The 13425-nt window shown below is 43.7% G+C and overlaps 1 protein-coding gene and 1 long non-coding RNA gene across 2 annotated transcripts in view; both read right to left on the bottom strand.

Moving 5' to 3' along the window:
• Positions 1 to 788, bottom strand: part of LOC144372325 (acyl-coenzyme A oxidase-like protein) — a 105660-nt gene extending 104872 nt beyond the window's left edge. Inside the window, exon 1 of the mRNA XM_078035708.1 lies at positions 529 to 788. Coding sequence (XP_077891834.1) covers positions 529 to 653 — 125 coding nt within the window. The 5' untranslated portion in view covers positions 654 to 788. The remainder of the gene's footprint in view (positions 1 to 528) is intronic.
• Positions 789 to 2708: 1920 nt separating this feature from the next.
• LOC144372323 (uncharacterized) lies at positions 2709 to 5784 on the bottom strand. Its single transcript, XR_013432337.1, has 2 exons — positions 5439 to 5784; positions 2709 to 2985 (listed from the first exon to the last, which is right to left on the bottom strand). It is a non-coding gene; the product is annotated as an uncharacterized LOC144372323 (long non-coding RNA).
• Positions 5785 to 13425: the final 7641 nt, after the last annotated feature.

Raw genomic sequence — 13425 nt, 5'->3', positions numbered from 1 at the left:
GAATTGCACCAAACTTCCTGCCCACCTCTCGGGGCTGTGATGGCATCAAATGACATTGTAGAACCTAACCTTAAAACCAGAGTACACCTGCTGCTGTCCAGCTGCCCACTCTGCACACAGTACTCCAGGGGACACTGGGAGTCCTCAGCCCTTGACCCAAGGCATGCCCTGGCAGGGTCAGTCCATCCCTGCGGCCCACACCATCTCCTTTTCTTACCCCTTGTGCTCACCAGGGGTAGGACACGCGGGGTGGGGACTCAGAAGCAGGTTTAGAATCCTTTAGGCCAATCCTTCCCTCCACTCAGCGGAGCGCTGTGGCACGCGGCGCCCACCTTTCGCCCCCACTCTTCCCTGACACTTGGGGAAGGGAAGCCCCTCATCTGCAGAGGTGACGATCAGGTCTGTCTCTCCTCACAGGCACACTTCACGCGCCCTCGCGCGGAACTTCCCACTGGGACGCCCTGGGGACTGAGGGGACACGGCGCTGACAGGGGCTGCGATCACAGGGGCTGCGATCACGGGCAGTACCTGTGCCGGAAGAGCGGGCAGCCGCCCAGAAGCCTGCGCAGCTCGTTCTTGAGGCTCCAGAACTCGCCATCCAGGTAGCGGTGCAGAGAGGAGTCCCCGAGTCCCAGGTCCTGTGCCGGCTCCATCCCGCCCGCTGGCGTCTGGCTCTGGGCTTCCTAGGAGCTCCCGGGTGTGGGAACTGGAGGGCACGCCCTCTGCGTCTCACCTCACCATGCCCCTCTCCGCCCGTGCACTTGTCCTCCCGCTGCTCACCCGCATACCCGACGACTGCTCCCTCCCTCCCCTCATTGCCCTGCGCGGAGCCCCTCCTTGGGTGCAAAACAAAGAACTTTCCTAGGTGCTCCTGCATTGCTCTCTATCCCCTTGTGCTGGGCTGGTCAGTTGTCCCTCCAGGTTTGTAGGTCACAAGAAACAATATGTGAGTCTTAGGAGGGGTGCTGGTCTGAGCCATCTCCCCCAATGAATGGCTCCCAAGATCCATGGCTCTGGGCCCAGCTCAGCTGCACCATGGCTCCAATCCTTGCCACCACCAGCCGGGTATTATGTTTCCATGATTAGGAGGGGACCCAAGGCAACAGGACCACCATCCAGGAGCTGGGGGCTGCAACTGGAATGCTCACCTCCTCTCCCAGAAACCTCCCTTTCTGTCGTTGTCATGGCCAGTGACAAATAAGTTCTAACTTAAGTGGAAAACGTTCCTTCCTATCTTCTGACTCTCATATGCTTTATTGACTCTGCATTTAAATACACAGGAAACATTAGCTGTTCCCCTTCTTCTAAATACTAGTTTGCTGGCCAGATGACCACTGTGGGTGTGGTCTGCTGTCCTTAGGTTAGGGGATGCCATCTGTATGAGTTTGCTTTGGCTGCTTTAACAAATTACCACAAACCAATTTCCTTCAGACAACACAAGTATATTCTCTGGCAGTTCTGGAGGCCAGAAGTTCAAAATGGGTCTTCCAAGGCTATTCAAATCAAGGTGTTAGCAGGGCTGGTCACCCTCTGGGAGCTTCACAGGGAAATCAGTTTCCATGTCTTCTCCTGCTTCTAGAGGCTGTCTGCATTCTTGGCTCCAGGACCCTTCTTGTCTTTAATATGCATCACTTCAACCTTTGCCTGCATGGTCCATCTTCTTTTGACTCTGATCTTCCTGCCTCCCTCTGATAAGGACCCATTTACATTGGTCCCACCCAGGTAATCCAAGATAGCCTTCCTGTCTCAACGTCCTTAAGACCAGCAACATCACTTTTGCCATATAAACCAACACATTACCAGGTTCCAAAACACTGGCTTTGAACCTGGGATGGAAGGAGCTTCATATTATATTTGACATTTAACAAAACTGTCACCACTCATGGCTAAAGAGCTCATGGCTCCAGGAGACACTGAAAGCACAAGGTGAATATTGCCATTGGCTGTGTCTGACAAGGCATTATAAGCTTTGTCACCAGCTTAGAAGAGACATCGTCAGTTTGCAAGCAGGAATGGAAAGTGCAGGGATTTTCAGGATTGGAAGAGGCAACTGTTTCCCAACTACTAGCAACAAAGATTAAACCTCAGAAGCATATTTGTGGCAATAAAGACCAATTAAAACTCAAGACCCTGGGGCTGGGGTTGTGAGTTCAAGGATAGAGCTGCCTAGCATGTGTGAGGCCCTGGGTTGGATCCTCAGCACCATATAAAGAGAAGTAAATAAAGGTATTGTGTCCATCTACAACTAAAAAATATTAAAAAAAAAACACCTTAAGACTCTCAAACTCTACACACTTGCCCCTGTGGTAAGAATAGAATCAAATGTCTGACATCAACCCTTGTTGATGGACTTCAGGGATGCCCAGCAAGCCACCTCTTCACTCCCAGGCCCTGTCTATCTGAGAAACCCCCATCTAAAGGATCACAGGCTGCTACATCAAAGTACAAGAGAATGGGTCAGATCCCCCACTAGCTGATAAAGGGCACCCCGAAGCAAGAAGCTTATTCTGGCCTATCCAGAAGATACTAGAAGAATCAGTGTGTCCTAAGACTACCACCTGTCCTGTGAATGTTTTGTAATAATAATAGCAAGTAAAAGTGGTCAAATAAATGATTCAGTAGAAACCCTCAGGTTGCCTTGGCTTATCTAGTTCCCATGGCCACTGGGTTAGTTTTGTAGGGTTGCCATACAAATGAGCACAAACCAGTTGCGGTAAAAGGCAGAAATCTATTCTCTCACGGACATGGAGGCCAGAAGTCTGAAAAGAAAGTGTCAGCAGTGCTTTGATTCCAGGGAAGAACCTTCTCACCTCTGCCCAGATTCTGGTGGCTCCTGGCAATCTTGGCCATTCCTTGGCGTTAGCTCATCTCTCTGATCTCTCTCTCCATCTTTACAGGCCCTCGTCCCTGCGGTCTGTGTGTCTTTAAGTCTCCTTCTTCTAAGATGTACACCAGTCCAACTTCAAGTTAATCACATCTGTAAAACTGTATTTCCAAATTTTTAGGCCACATTCTGAAATTCCACGTTGACGTTAACTTTTTTCGGTAACACTATTCAACCTAGATTACCCACCTCAAATTAATCACTGACCAACAAGGGAAGAAAAAAAACCATAATTGGCTTAGAACTTGGGTTTGTTTCTGCATCAACCATGCATCAGAGTAGCCTGCAATTTTTTTTTAAATGCTCAGTAAGTGGCAAAACCCATATACCCCAACCAGTATATCTAATTTCTAGAGATAGGTCCTAGACATCTGAATTTTTTTAAAAGTTCTTCTTCATCCCCAGTGATTCTATTGGGTAGCCAGGGCTGAGACATTGGCTCAGACTCTGATTCTCAACCCTGCTGCATAGTGGAGTCCTACACTGTTAGAACAATTGGTGAAATTTAAACAAGATGGATTACATAATATCACTGAGCCAGTGTTGGTTTCTGATTTTGATCATTGTACTATGGGTCTTTAAATGAATGTTATTGTTTTTAGGAGCAAATTGAAGTGTTAAGGGGTAACAGGGTAAATTTCTCTAAAGGAGTCAGAAGAAAAGTGAGTGGGGGGATGCACATTTGTACACAAGTGTATATGGAGAGAGAGGAAAAATCAAATATGGCTTCTCTAAACTAACATATTAACCAGAACTTTCTCAGTTATAAAGCAATTTGAATTCTCTTCAGCAAGATGGAAATATATTGGCTCATAAAACTCCAGAAAAACTTGGACATCATACTTGGGGAAGGTCAGAAGGTCACACTGAGACCAGGAGCCTCAACTCTATCAGTCTCACTCTCTGTCTCTGGATCTCTCTCCCTCTCTTGTCCCCCCTCCCCTAAATCAGGCTGGTCTCTGGGGAGACCTAAGTCCCCAGCAGATAGATAATAGAGGCTCACAGTTTCCCAGCCCCACATTCCTCAGCTTTCGACATCAGAAATACTTTCGTTTCTTCCTCATCTCCAATTGTGATAATTTGACTTTGATTGACTCAGTGTGGGTCGGGTACTGCACTGATCAGCCAGCTGCTGGAGGAGAGGAGTGTCCCAAGCAACTATATGAGGACATGGCTACCCTGCTATGGCTGGTAAGTCTGGTGGGAAGTGTTGCCCACTCCACCACCCACCCAGCTGCTCTACACAGCAATATCCAAAAAAGCATTCTGCTAATAATTCTCCTTCTAGGCGGTCAGTAGCATAAGAGCGGTCAAAGGACAACAGGCAGATGGGCCTGCTTCCCTTGGCCAGGCTCCGAGATCCTCCATGAAAAATGCTGGGGAATACCTGGGGAGAAAGGTGGAAGTAAGAACCCCGGGAACAAAGGAAGTCAGTGGGCTTGTGCTGAGGATGGACTCCTCCACAGAGGCTGATATCTGGATGATATCCATAGGGGCTGCCTGATAGTACAAGCCCAAGGCCATAATGTTGCCTTGGGCTTTGCTCTTTGGTGCTTCTGGGCCCTGAGGCAAGGCAGGGCCCTCAGCTGGGCATTTACAGAGGAGCCTTCATGTAGCAGCTAAGTGGGTCTTGATGTGGATCTGGTGGGCAGGTTTCTTTTAAGCTGCACCCATAGATGAACGACCAGGAGTGCTGACTGACTTGCCCAAGGGCACACAGCTCTTGGTGGCCTCCCAAGCACCCTATCCAGGGCTCATGCAACTCAAAGTCATGCCCTATGTCACACTGCTCTAACCTGAGGGGCCTCAGTAAACGTTCTGGATGCTGCTCTTATGGAGGCTTAGGGCACAAACACTACACACTACCTTTAGGACTCAGGGTTCTGTGGTCAGAAGCAGCCTGTTTCCAGGGGCACTTCAGTATGATTTGTAGAGGTCATGGAGCCATAAAATGTTAAGAGTTGGGGGCTGGGGTTGTGGCTCAGTGGTATAGCACTCGCCTACCATGTGAGAGTGCTAGGTTTGATCATCAGCACCACATAAAAATAAATAAATAAAGATATTGTGTCCAACTACAACTAAAAAAATGTTAAGAGTTCCAACCCCTGGGGCTTGTCCAACTAGACCTTCTTTTCAGATGAGAGTGTGGCATCTTATGGGTCATCTGGCCACTGCACTGAGGTTTGAAGAGAGAAAAATGTGGATATCGTAATGTCTGCCTAATTCCCAGTACTGCCCAGCTAGAGTACTTCTGGGGTTCTAGTAAAGGTATTTTACTACTCAGATTTACCTGGCTCCTGCCTATGCAGAGCTTAGCCCCTGACCAAACCCTTCCATCCTTCTTCTCCAGGAACCTTGAGAGGCTTTTCCTATAGATCATGAGCACCTCTGCACCTCCCCACCCCACATGCAGCCCTGGGCTGGGATAGAAGGTACTGGGTGGGGAAAAGAACCAGGAAACACAGCTTTCCTTCATGTCATCACAAGGGACAACATTTGCAATGGGAAAACTGGTCTTCCCCAGTGTTTTTATGTAAGTAAGCCTTTTACTTACTGTTCTCACTTATGCCAAGTGCTAGACAGGAATTCCGGGAGAGGGAAGGGACAGATTCCTGAAACAGCCACCATGTTGTCCTCAGGAATGAGCTCGCCTCCAAACAGCCATGGCTTCATTATGAGATCACCCCTGATACAACAGCCTCTTCTTCTCCCCAGGATGAGAGCCTTCCCACAAGTGGACTCTGATGGACTCACTCTGGCCTCCATGAGGCCCACAGGCACAAGTGGCCTCCTGCTGGGAATACATGCTTTGCTCCTTAAAGTTCCCAGCAGGCAGGCTAGCATCAAGGGTTCCCAAGCACTCCGTTCTTGGAAACAATTAGGCTGTGAACTGTGATGGTTCTGGTCCTGACTCCACAGAGAAAGTCCAGCCAGTTCTGGATTTATCTTTAATTTGAGTTGGAAATAGTATGACTTCACTGTTTATTTTTCACTGACTTGCATGAGCTACTTCTGCTCATGAAAAAAATCCAGAAGCAATACCTACCCCACAGCAGTGAGCACCCAGCACCCAGATTCAGATCTCTAAATGCCATTCCCTACTAGGGGAACCAGAGCTCCTGGAGAAAGGCTGATTCCAGGGCAAGGCAGGAATGTCTGAGATGAAACTTCAGTGTCTCTGCAGTGCCATAAAGCAAGGATGTCATTCTGGAAGTTTTGTCAAAGGGACACAAGAGTCCTTCACCAGCCAAAATGCCCAATTTGAGCAACAAGAAAAACATAAGCAGCTTAAGAAAGGATTTAAATCACACACACACACACACACACACACACACACACTCACACACTCACACACACACGAAATTGAAAATAGCTTGCAAAATTCCTCAGCCCAGGGAAACATGAGGCCAGAGACCTGGGTCAACCAGATCATTCTGACACAGCAGAGCAGCCCTTTCCCATCTGTCACAATTCTCACCTGGAATATGTGATGTATATTTTATGAATATATTTCAGTAAATAAGTGTGAAAGAATAAAACTTTTGAAATCATTATCTGGCAATTTCCAGGAGATGATGGAGGTGGATAGGTAGTGGTCATCAGGGCTACTAACACTGGCTAATGACAGGTTGGCAAGTATGTGGTAACAGTCATATTAAACTGCTAACACCAAGCTCCCTAGCCATGACACAACCAGACACTCTGGCTCCTGTGGTGACACAATGGGAAGCACAGGACTCCACCTATTTAACTTTTCTGAGGGGAAAAAAGTTGAACACAAATCTAATCAAGCCTCTAGGTCAGGCAAATGATATATCAGAAATACAAGGGAGGGACCAGTGTTGTAGCTCAGCAGTAGAGCACTCACCTAGCATGTGAGAGGCCCTGGGTTCAATCCTCAGCACCACATAAGAACAAATAGATAAAATAAAGAGATTATGTCCAACTACAAATATATATATATATATATATATATATATATATATATATATATTAAGAAATACAAGGGAAAAAAAGACATGTTAAGAGATCCCATAAAGATGAACTTAGCTAAAAGCTAAAAATGCATAGCAAATGGTCAAGTATTTCAACAACAACAAAATGGGCATAAGGAAAAGGAAAGAGAATTTTTAAAAAATATTTTTAGTTGTAAATGGACACAAATCTTTATTTATTTATTTATTTTTATTCCAGGACACCTAGAAAATGAAAGGGCAGGTACCCGTAGCCTCCCTGTTTCTCACCTGCACCCCACCCCATGGTCACCAAGAGGATAGGAAGCTTCCCTCCTGCCATTTTAATCTGACAGTTCAATGGTACCATGGTCGAGGTATATGGTTGCAAATCTTGGTAGACTGCATTCACAACTCTTAATGCATCTAGAAAGAAAACATTTGGGGAAACTGCCCATGGTTCCAGTATAATTTTCTCAAAGAAAAAAAACCTATAAGTATCATTGAAAATATGTATGAATCAGGATAGAAACTTGGTCCTTTAGATAATGCTGGACACTCCAGGAAAACTGATTCGGTGCTAAATAATTTAGTCAGCTTCTTGAAGTCAGTCAAATGGATTTATAGGAGGGTCTCCTTGGGAAAGGCTGCCACAGATCTCCTTTGGAACAGAAAGGTCCAGAAAACTGAGAAAACACAAAATAAGTCCCTCCCAAAAGAGCTTTTTAATTTAAAAACAAAACAGAAAAGTCATAAAGAAATCTGGGTGTTAGGTTCTCGGGAGATTTGTTGACTTAATGATGGCCAAGTGATGGAACAGGGGCAAATGTTATATCAAGTTTTAATCCAAATAAAAGATACAAACACTTTTTTTAAAGTACTTTTTTGTAGTTGTAGATGGACACAATACCTTTATTTTATTTATTTATCTTTATGTGGTGCTGAGGATGAACCCAGGGCCTCACTTGTGCTAGGCAAGCGCTCTACCACTAGCCCCAGCCCCAGCCCCTGGCCTCAAACACTTTTCAAAGCTTACAAAATCTGTCTCTCTCCATGTTGCAACTCCTGTCCTACTTTAGCACCCTTACATAAGCAATAAGGCAAATAAGATTACATAAAAACTTTTTTAAAAAATGAGAGAGAATTCCAGAAAGAACTACACCCCAAATAACAAAAGAACAAGAGCAAGGGAGCCCAGGAGGAAGAGTCTCACCAGCACTTACAGGAGGCAGCAGGAGGGGATACGAAAGCAGACAATCAAACTGAACTACTCATTGGCCCCAGACCTGACGTAGGTGCCCTGCACAGTGCTGACTCCATCTTGTCATGTCTCCTCTCGGCATTTCTGTGCAGCTGATTTTTTAGGTAGATTTTAGTCCCTCCACCTAGGAAGGTCTGGAGTCCTTCAGACAAGAGTGTTCCAAGGCCAGGAGGCAATGAAGCCACTGAAGATCCTGTAGGCACATCTGAGCAGTGTAGCATGGGTTGGGGAGACAACTATTTTGGGTATCTGAACTGTCAATGGCAGCAGCCCCCCCCCACCACACACAGGGGTGTGATGCTACAAGAACAGCTGGGAAATACAGGAAGCATCGCAGCCAACCCCTGAAACCATATCACCAACACCTCCCCCCATCTGGGTAGAATGGTATCAGAGCACACAGTATGTCCTATGACCATATTGTGGTCAGAGTGAGCCATTTGCCACACCAGGCAAGTTAAAGGGCCCTTTTTCCCCAAGAGGGAACTTGCTCCACTGAAGAGATAGAGAATGCCCCTGGGAGAACCATGGACTCTACTCCAAGACATGAGGCTGAGGAACTGGTTGATTTTGCTGGGGAGATAGCAGACCCAGCCCAAAGAAAATCAAGCAGAGGCTTTCAAAAGGATGTGTGTCCAGGCCCCACTAGATCTGAGTTAAGGGAGCTCCTGAGGAGGCTGCCTACATTCACAGTTCATGGCTATGGCTGGAGTCAAGACACTTAAACTCCCTAAAGTTCTGCTTTCCTATCTTAAAAATTGAAGTGAGGGTCCCTCAAGCATGATGCTTCCAGGGTGGAAGAGGGGACATAATCCATCCCAGGTACCGCATGGATTCTTGGAGAGAGAGGCAAGGTGGTAGAGACAGACTCCTCGTGACAGATGAAGAGCTTTGACTTTGTTCTTGCCATCCAGCAGAGGCCGGATGCAGGGACCCTGTGATGGACCCAGCCCAGCTCTCAGAGTGGATGGGAGAACAGTCACAGCAGCACTGCCCCTGAAGAATAGAGAGGGGCTTTCCCCTGAGTGAGGCATGTGGCCCAGGCATGAGGGCAGTGTTGTTGACAGGGAGGCAGAGATGGCATGTGCCTGGCATGTGCAGCTGTGCTTGTCTTGAGCCAGCTGCACCTGGTTCAAGCTAGAGATGCAGGAAAGTGCCAAAGGAGCTTCAGAGTGGACCTGTCCTGTACCACTGCCATCACTGTCCTGTACCACTCAACCTCAGGAGATTCCTTTGGAGTCTGGGTTCTTCTTTGCCTTTCCACTCATTTAACTCTCCCCAAAAGGCAAGCAGTGGGTAGAAAGCTCAGCTTTGCTACCACGAAGGAATCTGTAATATTGGTAATGAACAGCTGGCGTAAGTTGTTTGATGCCTGGGAAATTCAATGGCTAAACCTACGCATGTGCATAGATGACTCCATTTCAGTGTTCTTGGTCTTGAGGAATATTTGTTTAGTCATATTTGTACACTCTTCCTCTACGGCACTCATAAATTCTGCACAATCGTGAACTTACTTAAAGCAAGCACCCAACCTTCTATTTGTATGGTAACATCTCATAAGGAAAATGCTAATACAGTAAGGCCCCTTTCACGCACTCCTAGTTTTTCTCTGAGGATGTCTGGAGTCAAGATCTAAGAGGTAACCCTTGGAATATTCACAAGCTACATTATCCTGTGTGCCCAGAGCACTAAGGCAAGGTGTAGTAGATAATCAGGATCATTTTTAGTTAACATGGCCTTTATTTTATGCACCCACTGCCTGGTTTGAGGTCTATGGCATGGGTCACAGAGCAGATATGTACCAGGGATATGTCCAGGTGATCAGCTTTGTTTAAGAACTCAAGTAAGCTTCCCTGGGAAGAGACATTTTTAATGTGTCTTTGTCATTTCAAATCTGGAAAAAAAAAAAGTATGTCTGTATAACCTGTGCAGAGGGAAGAAAGCCTTTGCCTGAGTTCTTCAGTCTTCACCCATGACTATGTTTTATCTACCATTCTGGCACTGAATCCTTTGCAATACACTTTGCTGTAAGTATAATTTTATAATTATATAATTTTATAAGTGAGTCATGTGACTTCTTCTAATGAATTACTAAACCAGTGAATAGATATGGAACCCCGGAACACACCTAATTTTAACAATAAAATTTCTAATTACTTGGAGTTGAGCAAAATCCTAGATATGAGCTATTGAATAGCTTGAATACCTCACTCTAGCTTTGCTGATCTGAGAAAACCATCATAGAAACCTTTAACTCTCTGAGTCTATTAATTCTCTTTCCAATTCTTTGCCTCTTAATAACAATGACATATATGCTGATGCTGATCACTGATGTTTTGGAGACATCCAAAAAGGAAAACAACCTAATTACACTTCCTCCCAGAGAAGTAAAATAAGAGGAGACAGAAATACATAGGAGCAATATTTTTGGTATATTATTGAGAATAAGTTGGCATTGGTTTGAGCTAAATTGTTCTAAATGATGCTAACTAGCTGGGAGTGGTGGAGCACATCTGCTACTCAGGAGGCTGAAGTTGGAGGATCATTTGAGCCTCTGAGTTCAAGACCAGCTTGGGCAACATAGAAAGTCCTTGTCTCAAAAAGAAATTAATGAGTAAAATTAAATTCAAAATTTTTGATTATGTTAATTATAATCATCAGAGGAAAAGAGAAGGCAATCAAAATGGTGTCCAAGAAAACAACTAACACAAAAGAAGGGAGTAATGGAGGAATTGAGGAATAAAATGATACAAGACACTTATAAAAAATGCAGAATTATTAGTAACTGCATTAAATGTAAATAGATTAAACTCTCCAATTAAAGACAGATATTGGCAGAATAGATAAACATCCCCCAGTCAGGTACTATCTATAAAAGACTCACTTTAGTTTTAAAGTCACAAATAAATTGAAATTAGAGAGATGGAAAAAGATATTCCCTGAAACATTTACCCAAAGAGAATGAGTGGCTACTAACGTCAGACAAAACAGACTATAAGACAAAAATCGTTACAACGCATAGGGAGGACATTATACATTCACAACAGGATCAATTCATGAAGAATATATGATGTATGTACCTGGTAACAGAGATCCAAAATATATGAAGGAATACTAACAGATTGAGGCTTCTGCCATGCTCTTTTGGATCCCTCACTCTGGGGAAAGCTACCTGCCATGAGGATATGCAAGAGTCCTGGGGCAGTGGTCCATGTGGGGAGGAACTGAGGCCTCCAGCCCACAGCCGGGACAGCTCAACAAGAATAGTTGGGAAATTCAATGCTCTGCTGTCAATAATGGATGGCACAACTCAATAAAAGACAAACAAGGGGGCTGGGGTTATGGCTCAGCGGTAGAGCGCTCACCTAACATGTGCAAGGCCCTGGGTTCGATTCTCAGTACCACATAAAAATAAGTAAACAAAATAAAGGTATTGTATCCAACTACAACTAAAAAATAAATATTTTTTTTAAAAAGACAAACAAGGATGTAGAAACTTGAAGAACCCTTGAAACTAGACTTAATAGACATATGTAGAACATTATACCAAACAGCAGCCAAATCAATGTTGTTTTTAAGTGGCTCATGAAAAATTCTCCAGGATAGACCACACAGGTGGTCCACAAAATGAGCCTCAGTGGGGCTGGGGATGTGGCTCAGTGGTAGAGCACTCACCTAACATGCATGAGGCACTGGGTTAGATCCTCAGCACCACATAAAAATAAAATAAAGATACTGTGTCCACCTAAAGATAAAAAATAAATATTTAAAAAATAAGCCTCAGTAAAGTAAAACAAATGAAATTATGCCAGGTGTATTCTCCAAAACAATGTAATAAAGTTAGAAATCAGTAACACAGGAATTTTAGAAAATTCACAAGTATGTAGAAATTAAAAAGCACACTCTTAAACAACTAATGGGTAAAAAAGAAATAATAAGAAAAATTAGATGATACTTTGAGAAATAAAACAACACACCAAAAACCGTGAACTGCAGCGAAAACATCGGGCGGAGGAAAATGCACTGTAACTGCCTACGTAAAAGAAAGATCTCACATCAGTGACCAGCCTCCAATTTCAAGGGACTAGAAAAAGAAAGCAACTAAACCCAAAGCAGGCAGAAGGGCAAACAGACTAGAGCAGAGGACAGAAAAACAGTAGAGAGAATCAGTAAAATCAAAAGGTAAATCTTTGAAAAGCTCAAAAAAAGAGACAAACTTTTAACAAGTCTGAAAAAGTGGGTGCAGGGAATCAGGAATGAAAGTGGAGGTGTTACTACCATCTCTAGTGAAATTAGAAGGATCATAAGAGAGCTCTCTGAACAACTATACACCAACACGATCGGTCACATGGATAAAATGGACAAATGCCTAGAAACCAACTAGCAAGGCTGACTCAAGAAAAAAAATAAACAATCTGAATAAACTTACAAGTAAAAGGATTCAATCAATAATTTTTAAAAACTTTTCAACAAAGAAATACCCAAGACTAGATTGCTTCACAGCAGAATTCTACCAAACATTTAAAGAAGAATTATGCCAATCCTTAAACTCTCCGACATTCAGAAAAGAGTACTTCCCAACTCATTCTATGATGCCAGTATTCCCTGATACCAAAGCCAGATAAACACATCACAAAAATAAAAACTACCAACCAATAGCTCTAGAGAATATACAGACAAAAATCTTCAACAAAATACCAGAAAACTGAACTGAGCCTCATAGTAAAAGGACTATACACCATCACTAACTGAAATTATCCCATGAATGCAAGAGAGAGTGAATGAATACACAACAGCAGCTCATGCAATACATTGTTTTAATAGAATGCGGAAGAAACACATGATTATCCCAATCCATACAGAAAGAGAACTTACCTTTCATGATAAAAACCAAAACAAAATACTAAGCAAACTAGGAAATTTTCTCAATCCAATAAAGGGATATCTATCATCACACTTAATAATGAAAGACTGAAAGCTTTTCTCCTAAAATTAGGAACAAGACAAAGAGTCTGCTCTCACTACTGCTATTTAAAACTGCACTGGAATTTCTATTCAGAGCAATTAGACAAGAAAAAGAAATGAAAGGCACCCAACTTGGAACAGAAGTAGTAAAACTTACTATTTTTAGATGACATGACCTCACATATAGGAAACATTGACGAGTCAACCACAAAACTATTAAGAGCTGATAAATTCAGTCAAGTTTCAGGTTACATGATCAATATATAAAAATCAATTGTATTTCTACACACTAGCAATGACTGATCAAGAAATGAAATTAAGAATGCAATTCCATTTACAATAGCATCAAAAAGAATATGATC

The sequence above is a fragment of the Ictidomys tridecemlineatus genome (genome assembly GCF_052094955.1).
Source record: "Ictidomys tridecemlineatus isolate mIctTri1 chromosome 12 unlocalized genomic scaffold, mIctTri1.hap1 SUPER_12_unloc_4, whole genome shotgun sequence".
In the NCBI taxonomy this organism is placed as follows: Eukaryota; Metazoa; Chordata; class Mammalia; order Rodentia; family Sciuridae; genus Ictidomys; species Ictidomys tridecemlineatus.
This window is presented reverse-complemented; position numbering and strand designations above follow the sequence as displayed.